We start from the raw sequence: 20,721 nt of genomic DNA, 5'->3' as shown, positions 1-20,721 counted from the left end.
TTATTGTGATGGAAATTTGAATGGTGCATACAAATGTCAACACTCATTCAGTTGTTCACTTTAAATGATGCAACTTATCGTGCATGAATTATTCCTCAATAAGGTTAATAAACTAAAAGATCATCCTGGAAAAAAAGACTGTGGAAAAAGATTAATATTAACCACTGGTGTGTTTTGTGGTGTGTGTGTGTGTGTGTGTGTGTGTGTGTGTGTGTGTGTGTAAAACATTTGAGATCTACTCTCTTGTCAACTTTCAGATATATAATACAATATTGTTAACTGTAGTCACAATTCTATACATTAGATCCCCAGAAGTTACTCCTCTTACCCTTTGATTAGTAATGATGGAGATGTTAACTAATGTTATTGTGGTGATTTTTTCATAATATATTAGGTTGGTGCAAAAGTAATGCGGTTTAACAGGTTAAAAATAATTGCAAAAACCGCAATTACTTTTGTACCAACGGTATGCAAACATCACACTGTACACCTTAAACTTATACAATGTTACTATACTCATATGTCAATTATATCTCAACAGTGAAGTTGGAATGAAAAAGAATTTTAACCACACTTCACAGCTTGTAAGCTTGTGGGCTCTGGACTCTAGCTCCCATATTTAATATCTGTGTGGACTTGCATAGCTATTTAACCTCTATGTACCTAATTTTTATCCTCTGATAGATTAAGATTACAATAATGTCTATCAAAGAGAGTTATGTAAAGAATAAGTGGAACTATAGACGTATAATGAGATTAAATATAACTAGATGTTACTAACAAATGAAATTTAATAGCTAAGCCTATGACTGCTTACTTGGCACACGGTAAGATGGAGCAAATGCTAGCCATTATTAATCTAGGCTGGATGTGATGGTGAATTGAATGAAGATATTAGTATTGAATTAGGAGTCAAAGGACCCTTTTTGGATATGCTTTGTGACAACTGACAGAATGTACTTAGGGACTGGATATTGGGTGTAAGTGAACAGTAGGTCTCCTGGGTGATTCATGATTTTGGCCTTGAGCAGCAGAGATAAGCATAGAGCGATTCATGAAGATGGAGACTAGATGGAGACTAGAAGGGCAGACTTTGAGTAAAAATCACAAGCTTTCACTTTGTATGTGTTAACTTTGAAATATCTATTCAAACAAAAATGTCAAGTAGTTAATTAGACAAACAAATGTGGTCTTGGGTGGAGTAATGTCATTGATTAAGTGATTCATTTCGCTGTCATTGGCATATTGATACAGTAGTAGTTTATTACGTAGCACTGGAAAAAATGTCCTGGGGAGAGAATGAAGAAAAAGGACGTAATTAACACTCCAACATTTAGAGGATTACCTGAGGTGGAGGAACCAGGATAGAAACCAGAGTAATGCAGGCAGCAAGATGAAAAGAATAACATTGGAGTGAATCACTGGAAACCAAGAGAAAACTGTTAAAAAATTGAGCAAGTGTCTATGTCTAGTTTGAGAGACTGAAAAACATGACAGAGAAGGGACCACTGGATTTATAACATGGAGGCCATTGATGGCTTTGTGAAGAGCAAGTTCAGTGAAATATGGGGACTAATTTCTCTTGAAGTGACTTACGCAAGAATGAGAAGTGAGGAGGAGACAGCTACTTAAGCATTTTATTTCGAGTTTTACTGTAAAATGGAGCCAAGATATGTAGCAAATATGTTTATTTTGAAATATGACATATATTTTAACACACCTGTATGTCAATAGGAATGGTCTAGTAGACCGAAAATATGATGATTAGAAGGTGCCTGTGTGTAATTATAGGGTTTGGTTTTTCAGAGAACCAGAGATCATTCATTTTAGCAAAAAAGTAGGACTAGGATATGAGTGCAGATATAACTAGTTGGATAAAAATTAATACTAGAAAACTATGACCAACACTTCAAAAACACATGTACACTTTATGTATGACTATGTAGCTTTCTATCTCCAATTTGAAAATTAAGCAGCCGAAGATGAAGAGAATGCAGAATAGGAAGAGTTAATCTTTTAATAAATAGCTAAATTAATGTCATAGACTGTAACTGGAAGCTCCCTAAAGCACTTTAATAACTAGAATCAGTGTATGTGACAGCTAAAATTTACCTTTCTCATGTGAAGATTAATGTTTTTATTATTGCAACTTACTCTCTTCATAGTACTTGGGAGGCTAATTCCATTTCTTCGTGATTTAAATTTTCTTTCAGGGACTTTTTTTTTCATTTTTTTCTTCAGTGATTATGAACTAAGACAGTAAAATTTGACTAATCCTGATATGAAAGAATAATGTGGGCATGATTCATCAGTAATAAAAAATATTAAGGGTTGTTTTCAAGAATGCATGTAAATGGTCTCTTCTCTTATTTTGGTTCTTTTTAGTAAGTTTTGCTTAATCCCTCTAACTGGCTATTTTAGTGTAGGCTATAGGTAAATATCAGAAGCATTGCCTTTGGACATGTTCAATTGAAATGTTTATGAGGCATTCAAACCAAAATATTTGTGCCAACTTCACTACTTTTCTTCTTCCTACAATCTCAGCTAGCTCTGTGACAATGGTTTTTTGTGTCTTTCTTTCTTAGAATGTATATGGAGTGTTACTAAAATTCTCTTGTATCATCTCTTCTCTTATTCTATAATGACAGTCTCCATCACTCAAATGTGATTGGTTCCACCTCAGCATCAAAATTACATTACCATTAAGCAATTCTAACCTTGCTCAAATTAAAGTAAACACTTACTTTCAACAAAAATATTTGTTTTCACTGATAAAGTAAGTAGCAGACAGGCTGTGTCCTGCCTCTGAGATTAACTGCCATTATGCTACCAAGAGACTTTACTAGGAAACTACTATTAAATCCAATTCCATATAATAAACAAAATACTATTTTAATATAACATATACTTTCAGGAGACTCCTGTCCAGTGGCAAAATAGACACCGAGGCTCAGAAGATGAAGATACAGACACACAATAGGGACAAGAATAGCCCGCTTCCCTAGGACTATTTATTATGAGGCATAATAAGATACTACAAATGAACTTTTTTAAAGAGTGTTTGGAGCAGTCAGGAAATGCTAAGAATTATTATTATTGTTTTGAGATTTTGCAATCAGATGAAACAATGTAGGTAGCTAACAATGATGAAATATGGTGACGTGCACAGTGCAGTTATAATAGTATAAGGGGACAGTTCCTTCTGTCTCCAGCAATTAGAACTCTCCAAAGGAGGTGAAGGTCAAGGACTTCTTAAGATTACTCTGCTTTGACAAAGCAAACTAATGGAGAGGAAGGCATTATTAAATGAGGAGGAAAAAGTGGGGTTTCATGTACTGAAAGTTACACTGCAGGATGAGTTGAAGAAAATTTGAGCAATCTGATCCTGACAAATGCTGAAAGGAGGACCAGTGTGGGGGGAAGATAAGCTCTAAAGAAGTGGCCGGGGCATATGAAGAACGATAAACACCTTACTCAGGAGTTTAGTCTTGATCCTTTAAGCAGTAGAGAAGTTGTGAAGGGTTTGAAATGGTTTTTCATTCTTCAAATATATATTTAGAAAAAAATAATTTGCATGGCATCACATCACATGAATAGGATAAAGGAGAGACTGTGTACAGAAAAAGGAGTTAACTGAATATTATTATATTCCCACATTCCCAAAATAGACAACAAGGTCCTGAATGGAGAAAGGTAAAGTGAATGGAAAGGAGATAGATTTGGGTCATATTTCTAGGTATTGTCAAATAGAATTAAGCAGACTTAGTAACTCATTGGATATAAGAAACATGAAAGAGGGAGGATTAAGACTGATATCTTTTCAAGACTGGGTGACATACGAATAGTCATGTGGTTCTTGGACGCAGGACCTTGTGAGGAGAGTTTTCAGTGGTGAAGGAAAGAAGTCGTTCTTGGTAGGTTAGATTTTGAGGTACTTATGAGGTATCCATGTAGATATTTCATTAACCAATTAGAAGTATAACCAGATTGTAGTGGAATTGTCCAGGAAATCTATTGAATAGAATTAACGATAAAGTGGGTGTATATAAACACCTTTCTGTGAAAGCCTGATTAGTGCAAAATAAAACTGTTTCTTCTAAAAGACATGGGCTTTTAGTACCAGCTTTATGGTGACATTCAGAATATTTCACATGTATTTCAATTGTATGTTTATCAAGAGTTACAAATGAAAAAATTGGCCCGAGACTGAAAAAAAATCAACTAATTCAAGGAAAAATAGAAAATTATGAATAGTGCCATTTAAGTGAGAAACTGTTAGAATAAATGTTGAAATACTAAACAAATTTATGAAATGTATAGTAATTATCAAGACTCTTTAAATATACTCCTAAGTGAAAATAATAATTCTAAAGAAATAATTGTTTATTTTACCAAAAAAAAAATTATAAAAACTACTGACATTTGCAAAGGGTTCGAAGAAGACAGAGGACAAAATTTTAGAGGCTGTGTGTGTTCCACTTTCCCCTGGGGCTGTGTCTCCCTATGACAGGGTGGGTGGGAGTGAGAGGTACAGAAAACGCCACCCCAGGGGCCAGGGGGTGTTAATTTCTCCAAGGCCTAGACAAGCAGCCATCAAGTCAAACAAGAGCAATCGTAAATGTTCATGATATTTTTATCCTGAAATATACTCTTGCCCATGAGTAAAATCAAAAACTAAACCATCACTTCCCAGGGCTTTCTCCATTAGTTGAATTATGAATCCCCCTTTTTTTTTTTTTAGAAGTGAACACTGGTAAAGCTGTACATTTCTCATAGTTTCCTCTGATGGTCAGGTAAATAAAGGAAGATCTTTTCATGAGAAAGATTGGTGTATTTTCAACGTTATTTTCTCTTGGGCAATTAATGGTCAGCTCAAACATTGGATCTCCAGAATGGGGGGGGGGAAATTCCTCATTTTCAAGATGGCCTTAAAAAATAAGACGAGTATGAATTTCCCCAATTGTTCTATTTTTCTAATGTTTACATATAAAGTTGTGGTTAGTCAGTTATTTTGATAGGCCCTAAAATCTGCTCTGGTACTCAATATTAATAAATCAAGAAAAAAATCAAATGAGTGAAATATGTCCAATCTAAGTGAAGGTTTTCTGAAAAATAAGCTAACAGCACAATTATTTCTTTGCCGACTGTGTGCTGTGCTCTATCTGGAACATACATATTACAAAGCTTATGAGTATTAATGGTCTCATTTAGACATTTGATATGTTTACTGTGAGAGAGATCTTGCTGCATAAATCAATTTTTATATAAAACTGCTGTAAAATGGTATATACTTTCTTTTTTACTTCTTGATAGAAAGAAATTTGAAATTCAAATCACTAGCTGCTGAAGGAAGTTATTAAAAATGCATTAGGGTTGAAAATTTAGCTGTATGTAATTGTCATAACAGATATTCAAAACAAATTTATCCTCAATGAAAACTGAACTAAAGCAATTTACATAGAATCAGCTAATAAATTTTCTTATTTTTTCTAAGCAAATGAAAAAGAAACAGTTTATAGAAATTTTAATAAAATAAATATGAGTGCTGTCCATAGGGAGGAAAATATAAAGTCCCTTAGAAGGATGAATGAAAATAAAACTGTGAAATTCCAGCGCTGAAAACTATGTGATGCCAGAAAAGCAATGCCTCTACTGGGCCAATCCTATTTCTAAATCCCCTATAACCTGACATTGAAAACATAATTTCATTCCATCTGGTTTACTCCTATTTGGAGTTGTCAGCATTTTGTGTAAAGCAAACACCTGAGAAAGTTGAAAAAAATGAAAACTAGTCACCTGTGAATATAGCATATCCTTAAAATAGAAGCAAAATCATTGATAAGTATGGAAACAGGGCATGTGTACCATGCATTACATTGAACATCTTCATTTCTATTCCAGTGGCTACACGCTTGGATATGCACATACTTGGAGTCATGTGAAGGGTGTTCAAAGGCTTGGTGTCTCTTCAAATACTGCTAGAAGTTCCCAGAGTGATCATTGTTTATTCACACTGAGGCATCTTAGTCACTAGTTCATTCATCCGTTCATTTATTTTTTTGTGTTTTTTTTTTTTTTAACATAAGCTCTTATTTACAAACACATTCATTCCCGGGACAGTCGCACATTAATCCATTATTAATTGTTTTACTCATATGATCACATGATAGTCATTCAGGGAAGACTCAAAGAAATGGAATATAAAACATTTGATTTTAGGTAGGATGAAAAGATAGAGGGATATGCCCAGGGCACAGCACACTGGTGCACCATTTGTGCAGTGTCTCTGCTAGAAATGGGTGAGTTGTGAAGGACCATCTCTGAAGCCAGATATCAGCAGGAGAGACCAGGAGTTAAGACCTTCGGGTAGAGGCAATCCACAAAGTTGTGACCTACAAATAAGAGGCAACCCCCAGAGTTAAACTTCATTTTGTAAGGTTTGCATCAAGGACAATTAGGCAACAATTTAGATATCTAAACATTTAAGATATCTCCAATAAGAATCACTCTGTGCCGGGTAGGGATGCCACGGAAAATAGATCACTCAGCAATCAGGGTTTTTGTTTATAACCTAATGCTCCACAACAGAGGTCTGTTCACTGAGAAATAAGGAAATATTATTTCTTAGAAAATATCTGTAAGATTGGTCTGGGCTTGACTTAGAGGATACAGAAGTATGATTTATGTTAGCAAACGACTGTCTTTATTTCACTTTTCAAAACTATCCGTGTGTGTGTGTGTGTGTGTGTGTGTGTGTGTGTGTGAATCATCAGAAGAAGGATGGTTTGACCTAAACAATATCTTTCTCCCCCTTTCCTTCCTGTAAAATGCAAATAATATCATAGCTCACAGAGTGAGATGATAATTTAATGTAAGATGATATGCAAAATGTAAAATGATTATGGTTGTACAAGTCATTTCTCTGAAACCAGGGAAATAATGCATACCAACTTTAGAAAAATGTTGAGACCAACTTGCATGGTAAAGTAAATTATAATTTCAAACAAGTCATTTTACATGGTAAATCAGTAATTTTAGAAAGAATATTCAATAGCACAAATCTGTTATGACATTATTTTCATCATCTCTGAAGCACTTATACATTTAATTAATGGATCTAATGCCATTAATTATTATTGCAGAATATCATCAATGCATTTTTGGTTTTTAAAAATCTGGTTTTTTACCCATTCACAGTCTGGCTGTTTGTGCAATACCTGACAGACGCAACAGGAGAAAAGCTTATTGCATAGTGGTTCACTGAGGATAAGCTGTTTTTCTGTTACTAATGGAAAGTTATATATTATACCTCAAGTAATGACTGCATATTTATTTACAATTTGAAAAATATCTCAGTGAGACTTCATTTATGAATTAATGCTTTGTTCCTCACTATCATATCTAACAACTTTTATGAGTAACAATGTTTTATGTTTATTTCAAATTGTATAATATTTTTTTAAATGTAAAGCCTTTCATATCTAATACTTCTATAAAAAGCATTAAAATTTTAATTAACCATAACAATCCTAGGTTACAAACCAATAGCAGCCATTGGATTGATTTTATTTATAAGAGAACCGGTTCTTAATTTAAAGAACCGTGTGTTTTTAGAGTCAATGAAATGACTTGTTTTGGTGATAACTGTTGCATTAGTTCTACTCAGAATTTTTTTCATACATTATTTGAGCTCTGGAAGAAATGGTTATATTGCTACAGTATAATATTCAGGAAAATAAGAGTTTGGTTTTTTTTTGTTTTTTTTTTTTTTACTTTCATTTATTTGGAGACAGGGAAAGAGAAATTTAAGTGTTTGCTTAAAAATGCAATTATTTTCCTCTAGCTCTCCTTTTCTATATCTTTGAATCAAGTTAATCCTATTTAGATATCCAGTGTACTATAACATTAAATTTTAACCTGATTTGCAGTAGCATGGATTTCTGTCATCCTTTTATCCTTTCCTAAAGTATTTGCGTTTGCATAGAGAAAATTGTCCTGCTAAGCTTGGGGCTACCATGACAGTCTCCTAGTCTTAGAGCTGGTACATCTGACTCTCTGATGGTGGGCTAAAAGTCAACTTTCCTATCTTTTATTCCAGTTTGATCTTGCAAGTAAACTGATGAAACCAAACCCATCATTGTCCCCAAGTTTGGATATTTTGTGCAGTTCAGTCACTAACAATAATTGTCAGGCTGTTGTCATTTTCTGTTGTTGCATCACAAATTACCACCAACTCTAGGCCTCAAAAGACACTCATTTCGGAGTTCACAGTTCTGTAGGTCAAAAGGCCCAGCCCATCTGTGTTCTCTGATGAGGGTTTCAGGAGCCTGAGGTCAAGGAGTCAGACTGAGTTGTTCTCTGGTAGCTCTGGAGAAAACTCTGCTCCCAAGCTCCTTCTGTAGCTGGCTAATTCACTTCCTACCCGCTGTGGCACTGATGTGCTGTGTTCTTGCCGGATGTCAAGCCGGCGCCGCTCTTAGCCACTGAGGCTGCCTGCCCTCAGTCTGTGACATATTTGGTTCTTTCCCTCTCCGAGACAGCGACGGCAGACCAAATCCTTCTCCAGCTTTGGACCTCTGACTTTCTCCTCGGTGACCAGCTGGGGAGAACGCTCTGCTGTTAAAAGGTCCCATGACTAGTCAGACACATCCGAAGTGTCTGTGCTGTGATCTAACTCCAGTGGAGTACTATTTCAATTTTGGTTTTATCTTTTCTTTAGGAAGGGCATTTTCAGTCTGGCAAAATGAGAGAGTCACCTTTCCCTCATTATAGGTACTGTATTTGAAACAAAACACAATGCAGCTTCCATTCAGGCATGGGTTTAATTTAAATAATTGCTAACTCAACACCCGTTTATAACTCACTTCTTCCTTTCTCATCTACACTACAGGGACTGAGAAAGCTAAATGATCACTTTTTTATACTTATTGCAGTTAGGGAGGTACATTTCTGGACGAGATACAAATTTAAGTGTGCTGAAAGGTATAGAAAGTATCTTTATGTTTTTTGATATGGCCAGCAATGTCCCTCATTTTTTTTTTCCAAATTGAAAGCACAAGGGCTGGAAATGCAGCGTCCATTTTGCACCCATGAAGAGAACAGCAGGAGAGAAATGCCAAGAGGACAGGTATTTGGGCCTGAGATGCCACCTCTAATATCATCAACTGTTGAACCAACACTAGTAATTGTCGATGTCAGAGTTCTTATCAGCGAAAAATAAGGTCCTGTTTGCTTAAATCAGTGGCCAGCAAGCTTTAGTATGGAAATGGCAAGATCGTAAAAATTTTAGACTTTCCAGAGCATAAGGTCTGTGTTGCATCTTTGCAGCTCTTCAGCTCTGTCGTAGTACTACATTGAACAGACATAGAGCCTATGCAGACAAATGGCTGCGCTGTGTTCTGATAAAACTTTATTTATAAAAACAGGTGATAGACCAAACTTAGCCCACAGGCTGTAGCTTACCTACTGCAGATTTCAATCACTGATAATTGGCTGTTCTATTACTTGAAGATAGATAGATGATAGATAGATGATAGATAAATAGATAGATACATACATACATACATACAGATAGATAGAGATATAAATATATAGAGATAGATTTAACTAAATTAAAAAAGCATTAATAATCATGAATATTATGTCTAGATGCTGTAGCTCTAGGTAAACATTAGCTAAATATGATTGGCAGCTAACTCATGGATCACACCTGGAATTGGTCTCATAACCTTAGGAAAGTAACTCTAATCAAAATCAGAAAGGAATAAGTAAAATTATTTCTGTTTGTAGATGACATTATCCTACATGTAAAAAACTAAAGACTTCATTAAAAAACAAAAACCCTGTTTGAACAAATAAATGAATTCAGTAAAACTGAAGGATACAAAATCAACATACAAAAATCAGTTGCATTTCTTAACACAAACAATGATCTCTCTGAAAAGGAAATCAAGAAAACAATCCTATTTACAATAGCATCAAAAGGCTAAAATACTTAGGAATAAATTTAACCAAAGACGTGAAAGTACTGTACAAAGAAACTTTGACATGGATGGAAGAAATTGAAGAAGACACATATGGAAATATCCTGTGTTCATAGATTGGAAGACTTAATATTGTTAAAATGTCCATAGTACCCAAAGAAATCTACAAATTCAATGCAATCCCTGTCAGAATTACAATGGCATTTTTCAAAGAAATAGAAACAACAGTTCTAAAATATGTACCGAACCACAAAAAACCATGAATGGTCAAAGCTAACTTGAGAAAGAACAAAGCTTTAGGCATCACACTTCTAACTTCAAGTTATACATCAAAGCTTTAGTAATCAAAAGAGTATGATCATGGCATAAAAACACACATATACCAATGGGACAGAATAGAGAATCGAAAAATAAACCCACAGATATATGGTGAACTAATTTTCAACTGAGTTTCAAGAATACACAACATGAAAAGCATAGACTTCAATAAATGTTGTTGGAAAAACTGGATATGCCTATATAAAAGAATGAAACTGGACTCTTCTTTTACACCATACACAAAAATCAACTCAAAATGGATTAAAGACGTAAATGTAAGACCTAAAACCATAAAACATTGAGAAGCAACCTTAGGGAAAAAAGCTCCTTGACCTTGGTCCGAGCAATGACTTTTTCAGTTATGACACCAAAAGTTCAGGCAACAAAAGCAAAAATTCTTTACCATTATGTACTCATTCAAATAAGTAAATAAACAAACAGATAAATATATGTACCAATTTTATTTTCACTGTACTTAAGAATGACCTTGATGAAACAATAAAAGTTGATTTTACCAAATCCCAATCTTTAAGCACATCTTTTTAATATTCTACTTGAAAAAATGGTAAGAAAACATAAAATTCTTCCGCTACATACTGATGTGCAATGCTCATCTCCAGGAGGACCTCTTTGTGCGCTTGTTGAAGTTAAAAGCAAAATAGCTCATTTGTTTTCATGGAACAAGCTGTCTTAATAAGAGAGTGTTCAGCAGACAAACTATAGTCATTCAGACTTTTGAATTTGTGAAACATCTTCTCAAAAAAAAAACCCTAAATGAACCTGTTTTCAAGGACAGTATTTATTAACAATGCTAAAATTTCAGTTTCAAGTGAAAATTGAAATTTGGAAACCTTGTGACTGCATTCTTGATCTTGATTTCTCAAAATTGACAGAGTTTTCTGTGAAAATCAAGGGTGATATTAATGCATATTTCTTATGTTGACAATGAAATGTCAACATTTTTAAGATCATCATAACTCAGTGAACCAAAATTATCTCAATAATCAGTCAAAGTTGAAAACAGGCCTATGGATTTTTATGGAAAAGAGTGTAAAATGCATATGACATGATGTCACACTTCCCATGACAAGATCTTTACAAAAATATTTGTCATGTTTGGAGACAGAGTCAAAGAATATCCACAGTTAGCGGAAAACGCTCTTAAATTATTCTTGTCTTTTACAATTTCATGTCTGTGTGAGGCCTTACTTTCTGTATATACTTAAAATAATATATTGAAACAGATTGATTTCAGGAGACATGAGTATCAAGCTGTCTTCTATTAAACCAGACATTAAGTGTTTTACAAAAATGTAAAAATATTGCCATTCCTTACCTATTTGGACATTTTTTTTTATTTTAAAATATTATTCATGTTATCATAAAATGAGTTTATTAGTTTTTTTAAACACAAATAAATGTTGAATAATTTATAAGTTCTAGTATTTCTTATAGAGATAACCATTAATCCCCATCAAGCAGGACAGGAGAGTAAGATTCGGAAGTTGTCTGCATATATTTTATTTTACTTATGCTTTAGAATCCAGAGGCTATATCCACAAACCGGATGCAGATATATGAACATACCTCATTTTGCTTCCCTTATCGTGCTTCACAGACATTGCATTTGTTTTACAAATGGAAAGTTTGTGGCAACCCTGCATTCAGCAAGTCTATCAATTCCACTTTCCAACAGTATTTTCTCACTTCGTGTCCATGTCACATTTTGGTAATTTTGACAATATCTTAAACTTTTTCATGACTATTGTGTTTGTTATAGTGATCCGTGATTGGGAATATTTAATGTTTCTGTTGTAATTGTTTGGGGACACCACCCACCACGTCTATATAGACAGTGAACTTAATCGCTAATGTTGTGTTTGTCTGACTGTTCCATCGACCTGCCATTCCCCCATGTCTCTCCCTCTCCTCCAACCTCCCTATTTCCTGAGATACAACAATATTGAAATTAGGCCGGTTAATAACCCTGCAATGGTCTCTAAGTGTTCAAATGAAAGGAAGAGTCACGTGTCTCTCACTTTAATCAAAAACTAGAAATGATTACGCTTAGTGAAGAAGGCATGACAAAAGCCAAGATAAACCAAAAACCAGGTGTCTTGCACCAAACAGTTGGCCAAGTGGTGGATGCAAAGGAAAAGTTCTGGAAGGAAATTAAAAGTGCTGCTCCAGTGAACACGTGAATGATAAGGAAGCCAAACAGCCCTGTTGCTGATACGCAGAAAGTCTGTGTGCTCTGGATAGAAGGTCAAACAAGCCACGATGTGCCCTGAAGCCAAAGTCTCATCTAGAACCAGTGCCTAACTCTCCTCAATTCTACGAAGGTTGAGAGAGGTGAGGAAGCTGCAGACTAAAACTCTGAAGCTAGCAGAGTTTGGGTCATGAGGTTTAAAGAAAGAAACCGTCTCTAGAACATGAAAGTACAAGATGAAGCAGCAAGTGCTGATATAGAATCTGCCGCTAGTTATCCAGATCTAGCTAGACAATTAGCTAATTTTAAGAAATTTCCACACCCACTCCAACCACCATCCTGATCAGTCAGCAGTCATCCACACTGAGGCAGGACTCTCCACCAGTGAAAAGATTAGGACTCACTGAAGGTTCAGATGATGGTTAGCATTTTTTAGCAATAAAATATTTTTGATTAAAAGATGTATATATTTTTAGAAATAATGTTATTGTCCATTTAATAGACTACAGTATGGTGTAATACAGGGTAAACACGACTTGTATATGCTCTGGGAACTCCAAAAATTTCTGTAACTTGCTTATTGAAATATTTGCTTGGATGTGGTGATCTGGAACCAGACCTAGAATATCTCCAGTGTACCTGGACAGATCCTCCTGTGTGCTTCTTAACTCTGTTTTTAATTCAATCACAGGGTTTATCACTGCTGTTTGTGAACTATGAAGTCCTACAGAAAAAGGCTATGTGCTTCATCTTTGAACAGTTTGACTTTATCACCATGGATCCCTTGGGATCACCCCTTAAAATAAAAATTAAATAACACTGGTTATCAAAGTCATCATTTAGGAATGTTTATATTTGGGTTTTAACTATATCGCTGATTAGACCTCAGTATTTTACATTTTTGACCATGGCATTTATTGACTTAGGTTTAAACAACCTGAATCATTTTGAAGTAATTTTTCTTGAATTAAGTTATGTCGATTTTATATTTATTTGAAGTGATTATTATAATGTTTTTATTAAACTTTAATATTTTGCATTTTTAAAACCATATGAAAAATCAATATTTAAGAAATATATATTGGACTATTAAATAACCCAATAATTTATTGATTTATTATTGAAATGCTCTACGATTTCACAATTGTAATAAATGTTGATAATTATTTTGATGTCACTGACAGGTTTTAGACTAATAAAACATTTTTATTTTAAACCACATAAAAACATCATTTTAAAAGTCTTCACCTAAGAAAGTACAGTTTCCTACTAGATGGTGAATTCGTATAATAGTAAGAGTGGAAAGTGAGGATAGGAAATTGAAACATAGTAGATCTTGATCTTAATTGTTCTGATTCAAAATATTTTTTGAAATATTTATTGAATTGAAGAGGGATGCTTCCAAAGATATGCAAACTCCTTAGAACACCTTCTGGTATGATTTTAAAACATTTTATAATCTAGTATAACACTTGAACTTCCTAACCAAGACAAATGAAAAGTAGAATTGTATACACCTCATAAATACTTTGCTTTCCTGGCATCTCTTTAATGTTTTAGAGCACACTAAAGTGGATGGCATCACAATATTGATCAACAACTAAAAGCTTTGCACTATTCTGGAAACCAATGTAACAATGTCTGCTTGAAGAGGTTGTCTGCATTTCTACATGTAAATTTTATAGACGTGCAAACACTTTGTTTGAACTACATCATCTGTCAGTTTACCCAAGGCACAGAAGTTAGAAATACCCTAATGTTTGACATGGGTACAATTTTTGGTCATGTATTGATCATTTTAACTCTATCTATATTACTATATTCTAAGAAACGTTGGAGATATCATCTTCACTTTTGGAGGTCCAAAATTTTAAAAACGTATAAAATATATCTGTTAATTTTTCTCCATTTTGAATAATTGTTAGCGATTGATAGTGCTTCTTGGATGGCATTGTGAGCCATGAATGGAATTAAGTCTTTTCCCTTCAACAAAATACTTCATTTGCAGTTAAGGCATGTGTGATAAAGTGAAACTATTGAACAGTAATCAAGCAAATCAAACTGGTACCCTTGTCAAAGACAACATAAACCCCCAATTCCTGCCCACTCTAGCTCTCCTCTGCCACCTAAGTCATCGGGGATGACTGAGCAACATTGTGAAGTTCCCAGTCCAGAGGCATAGGTTCACTAAACACTGAAACCTAATCACAGGATTGTAGAGTGCTTCCCCCCATACCTCACCTCCACAACACTAAAGCACTATTTATAGCAGTTCCTTTGACCCAGTACATCATATCAAGCTATCAAGTAAAATTTACAAGGCATAATAAAAGGCAAAAAACATAATTTGAAGAGACAGAAAAAGCATCAGAACTAGACAGGGAAGGGATATTAGTATTGTCAGACCAGGAATTTAAAGCAACTATGATTAATATGCCAAGGGCTCTAATGGATAAAGTAGACAGCATACGAGAGCAAATGGGCAATGTAAGAAGAGAGATGGAAATCCCACAAAAGAACCAAAAGGAAAAAAGATCAAAAACACTCTAACAAAAATGAGGAATGTCTTTGATGGACTTATATAAGTACACTAGATATAGCTGAGGAAAGAATCTATGAGCTTGAGGACATCTCAATAGAAATCTCCAAAACTAAAATTCAAAGAGAACAAAGCCTGGGAAAAAAGAAGGAAGGAAGGAAGGAAGGAAGGAAGGAAGGAAGGAAGGAAGGAAGGAAGGAAGGAAGGAAGGAAGGAAGGAAGGAAAGAAAGAAAAGAAACAAAGAGAAAGAAAGAAATGCAGACTATACAGGACTATGGGACAATTATAAAGGGTGTAATACATGTATAATGGAATACAAAGAGGAGAAGAGAGAGAGTAACAGAAGAAATATTTGAAACAATATAACCGACAATTTCCCCCAAATTAATGTTAGACACAAAACTACAGATTCAGGAAGGCCAGTGAACATCAAGGATACATTTAAAAAATAATAATAATAACTATATCTAGGCATATCATTCCCTAACTATAGAAAATCAAAGAAGGGAGATGAGAGTAAGGAGGGACAAATATATGGTAATGGAAGGAGAACTGACTCTGGGTGGTGAACACACAATGGGATTTATAGATGATGTAATACAGAATTGTACACCTGAAATCTATGTAATTTTACTAACAATTTTCATCCCGATAAATTGAAAAAAAAAAAAAAAGAAAGAAAGAAAATCAAAGAAAAAGAAAAAACTCCTGAAAGAAGCCAGAGAGGAGGGGGAACACCTTACCTGGAGAGGAAGAAAAAGAAGAATCTCATCCATCAGCCCCTCAGAAATCATTCAAGCAAGAAGAGAGTTGAGTGAAATATTGAATATGTTAAGAGAACAACAACAAAAAAACAACAACCTTCAACCTAGAATTCGGTACCCTGCAAAATTATCCTTCAGAAGTGAAGCAAAAGACTATCAGCCAAACAAAATTGACAGAATTTTATTGCCAGTAGACCTGACTTGCAAGAAATGTTTTAAAAAGTTCTTTAGAGAGAAGGAAACTAATATAGGTTAGACGGTTGGATGTATTTAAAGAGAGGAAGTGCAACCAAAAAGGAATAAGTAAAGGTAAAATGAACACCATGACCATTTTTCTCAAAAGCAGATCCAGTGCTTATATTTAACGACACCAACATTTTAGAGTCCTTTTGTCTGCCAATCAACAGGTGTCAGTTTAATCATGACTATAGTCCTACTAGGAACTCGCACGGTGGGTGGGAGTTAGGAGGGGGCAAGATATTAAATCCAATCAATATTTAACAAAAATGTATTGAGAAACTTTTGTGTGCCACAAGTTGTTGTTCTTTACAGAAGATAGAGTTTTATTAAAAGCACAGAGTCCTTGCTTTCAGGGAGCTAATCTACATAATATTACATTATTTCAACATTCAGCAATGACCAAAACTGAGTCATAAGTGAAAACACTCTGCTTTATTCTGTATTGGTTTTGCCTACAGTTAATTGGGAAGGAACACAGACATCTACTAGAAAATGGGTTAAGAGAGTAATATCACAGATCATTTTGTTTAAGCACTCTGGTACATGGTATACATTGTACACTGAATTAAAACTATTTTTCTTTCAAGGTAACTGAACTGCACAACATCAAAAATATAACCAGACTGCCTCGAGAGACAAAGAAGCATGCAGTGGCGATTATCTTTCATGATGAAACGTCCAAGACATTTGCCTGCGAGTCAGGTAAGCAATCATAGGCCCGTCTGCAGCTTGAGGAAATTGAGCTGCTCCTGAGACAGTGGCCCAGATGGATTAAGATACACCGCTGAATAGGATGTCTTATTGTGATGAGAATGCACCATAGAGGACTTTAGTAAGAAGCTCAACATATTGTTTTCTACAGATGTTTGTGGTGCTTGTTTATTATCTGTCTGGGTCTGGATTTCACTCCCAGGTGGTAGGAGGACTGTTAAGGTTTCCATTCAAGCTTGGAGACTTCCGTAAACAATACCTGGGAGATGTCGTTAGGGCAAGCTTGTGACTTGTTGGGTTCTGGTTGTGCCGAGTGCGGCTGTGGGCATTTGGCAGGCCAATAATAATGCTGTCTTGCAGGAGTGTGAGGCATAGCACAGCCTCCGTCCCAGCTGTTTCGAAGCAGAACTCTGAGCAGTTGGTTGGTTTCATGTATTCTCAGTACGGCAAGTAAATACATTTCAGATTGCATTTGAGCACCCCGGTTCATAAAGCACTCTGACGTTATTAAGACCCAAGGCAGTTTGTAGTTTGAACTTGCAGTGTTTTTCATTTTGGAATCCCCCTGCTATGTAATATATTAGTTGGCTTATGATAGCTTTTTAAAGATTTTGCTTAATGAAATGGTGCCTCTGTTTTATAATGGATGGAAGCAAAAAAGCACTGAGGGTTTGAAAGATATAAATTTAAAATAATAGTTAAATATTTAGGAGAAGCTTTATCGAGTTTTGTTTGTTTGTTTGTTTTGTTTAAGTAAAGCTCCTGAATTTACAGGTAAAGCTTATAGGAATAAATAATACCAGATTACGTTATTTTTAAAACTGATAATATCACTTTTCCTAAATAAAATTGTTCACACATCCTTACCTACACTTATGTTAGTTTTACTAACTGGAATTAGAATTTATCAAAGTGTTCCTCTTTCCTTGAATGCCATTATTCCTTTTGCTATACTTGTCATCTGACATCATACATCTTGTAAAATCGACTTTTTTGCAGTTGCGTAGAAGTCTGTTAATTGGTAATATAAATCCTCATATTGCACTAAATCCTGTCTCAACCTTGCTGGCATCATATATTAATATCTGAAAGTATTTGCACCTGCTTGTTCACTGTGTTAAAGCTGTCTAACCATTTTTTTCTGAGCTCTTAAATAATGTCTCATATTAAAACCAGTAACAACCAGAAAATTGGTTTTCCAAAAAAGATAAAAGGTAATTGTCATTATTGGTGGTATGTTTCAGGTTTCAATTCTCACTACTGTGTTACATTTTTGAAATTGTAGAGCCATGTTGTGGATACATGGGTAACACTGAAGTCTAATATTTCAGACAAGAATGATGTGGAATTATGATCCTACATAATTCAGAAATGCAGGCTCAGAGTTGTAACCCAAAAGTCTGAAACTGAAACCATTTTAAAAGGATTGATTGATTGATTGATTGATTGATTGATGGATGGATTGGCAGCAGTGGTGGTTTCATGTAAGATTTTTGAGAAATGTAGGGCTCTTTGTTAAAAGAGAATGGCTTTAATTTCCAAGATAAAACTTTCTGGAGAGTGAGGATGAAGCTAGATACAAATATAAAAGTAGAAAAATGCTTGCTTAAATTATGACTTATTTGAAAGCACTATTTGTTTTTTTAAACCATATTCTGTGCAAAGACATAATAGCAGTGTGCTTGTAGCTAGTATAAATTGTTTAAGAAATAACGGCACGTTTAAAAAACAACTTTCTTAGCTTCATGGCATATGTCAATGGAACAAAAGAAAGTACTTGAAATAGATAAACAACAAATTTGACCACTTTTTCTTGAAAATTATAGTTTTAGATAGATGTTAACATGCAGTAGTCCATATCTGTTCATAAAATGGCGAATTGTATGGGGAAAAAAACACGCCACAAACTGTAAAGAAGCCAGAAATGTGAAAATCAAAATAGTAAGCTTAAAGTCAATATTAAAAGGAACTCTCTCATTTCTTTCTAATGCAAACCCAGGTCAAAGTGTATTCTCATACTGTCTGGTGGCAATGCAAATTGTTTCAGTTATTTTTTTCAAGAAAACTGGCAAGTGTTACTGAATAAATATACATACCTTTGACTCGGTGAACCTCTTCAGAACACATACCCTAAAAACACACGTGCAGGAGGATGTGTTTTTAAGCCCATTATGTGTAATGATATCAAAATTGGAAACAAATGAATGCCTGTCAAGAAAATAGTTGAACAAATTATGGTATATTCTTATCATGAAATAATATACAATAACTAGGAAGAATTCTAATTAAACCAATTAACTTGAAGACATTTCTAGTTCTACAAAAACAACCAGCAGAAAAGTATATACCAAATAATCACATTTTCTAAAATAAATAATGAGAGAGTGTGTGTGTGTTTTAACAAGTGTTAACTAGGGTGCAGAAGACGATAATGAGATGGATGGAAAAGGAAGACGGGAAATAAAGACAAGCAAAAAAGGAACAGTAAGAAACTAAGAAGAACAGAAGAAAATACCCAGCATATAAACTATCCCATTTACATGAAATTATGTGTATGTGAATATGTATATGAGTGCATCCAATTTTTTTCTAAGTTAGTCATCAGGGAAATGCAAATTCAAGCGACAATGAGATATTAGTATGCACCTATCAGAATGGCTAAAATTAAAAAAAAAAATAGTAACACCACCAAATTTTTGTGAGGTTTCAGAGAAAGTGGAGCATTCAGACATTGCTGGTGGGAACATAACATGGTACAGCCACCCTGGAAAATGGTTGGCAGCTTCTTACAGAATTAACCGTGTAATTATGACACAATCCAACACCTGTATTCTTGGGCATTCATCTCAGAAAAAAAGGAAAACTTATGTTCACACACACACACATCTGTACAACCATATGCATAGTAGCTATTTAATAGCTAAAAACTGGAAAGAACCCAATGTTCTTCAACAAACCAGGGTACACTCATACCCTGAAGAACACCTCAGCAATGAAAAGGAACAAACTATTGATGTAGGCAGCAACTGGGAGGAATCTCGAATTATGCCAAGTGGGGAAAAAAAGCCAATCTGAGAAGATTACCTATACTATGAGTCCATTTTTATAATACCTAAAAATGACAGATTTTAGAAATGGAGGACAGATTAGTTGCCAGAGGGTAGAATGGGGTTTGGGGTGTGGGTCTGGGAGTATAAAATCTAAAAGGGGCACATGAACTTGTATTGGAACTGAGCTGTTGTTGATTGTCCTGGTATCTACACAATCCACACAGGTCATAAATTGTCCAGAAGTTGCACACACACACAATTAAGCACAAGCAAAACTGGGGAAATCTGAGCAGATCAGGGCACTAACAACTTCAGTATCCTGGTTGTGATATTCTACTATCATTTTGCAAGATATCGCCAATGGGGGCACGTGGGCAAAGCGTATGGAGGATCTCTCTGCAGGATCTTCTACTGCGCTTATCTCAATAAAATTAGCAATAAAAATTAGATCTGTATCTATTATCTGCAAGATCACCTATGATGTATTTTTAAGTTAAAAAACAGGATGGGGGAGCGTTGTAGGGAAGAAGTGTTTGGTATATTCTCATATGGTAAAAAGAAACTGACAACAATAACAACACGCAACAAAAAATCATCCTAAATGTGTGCCTGCATAGCCTATGTATGTTGTACAAACACAAAGCAGCGTGTGCACAAGTGCATAGTCTGTGTCCTACGCACTACTCCTTCTAACACTGAGACCTTGTATGAGCTCCCTCCCTGCCTGCCGTGCTCCTGGCACACACAGTTCACCTGGCCATCTCGTCTCCTTACTCTGTCAGCATAGGCATCCCTTGCCCCCTCGTGTTACTACTGCCGTGCTCTATGCTCCATAACACCCTGAACTTGAACTTCACGTCTCTCTATTTTTTTAGATTTTATGCTTGATGAAGACATGACTATACT

The 20,721-nt window shown here is 35.0% G+C and overlaps 1 protein-coding gene across 1 annotated transcript in view; it reads left to right on the top strand.

Moving 5' to 3' along the window:
• DOK6 (docking protein 6) overlaps nt 1-20,721 on the top strand; it is a 300,556-nt gene that overhangs the window by 93,457 nt on the left and 186,378 nt on the right. The window contains exon 3 of the mRNA XM_081079009.1: nt 16,642-16,756. Coding sequence (XP_080935135.1) covers nt 16,642-16,756 — 115 coding nt within the window. The remainder of the gene's footprint in view (nt 1-16,641; nt 16,757-20,721) is intronic.

Source organism: Rhinolophus hipposideros (assembly GCF_964194185.1).
Source record: "Rhinolophus hipposideros genome assembly, chromosome: 17".
NCBI lineage: Eukaryota > Metazoa > Chordata > Mammalia > Chiroptera > Rhinolophidae > Rhinolophus > Rhinolophus hipposideros.
This window is presented reverse-complemented; position numbering and strand designations above follow the sequence as displayed.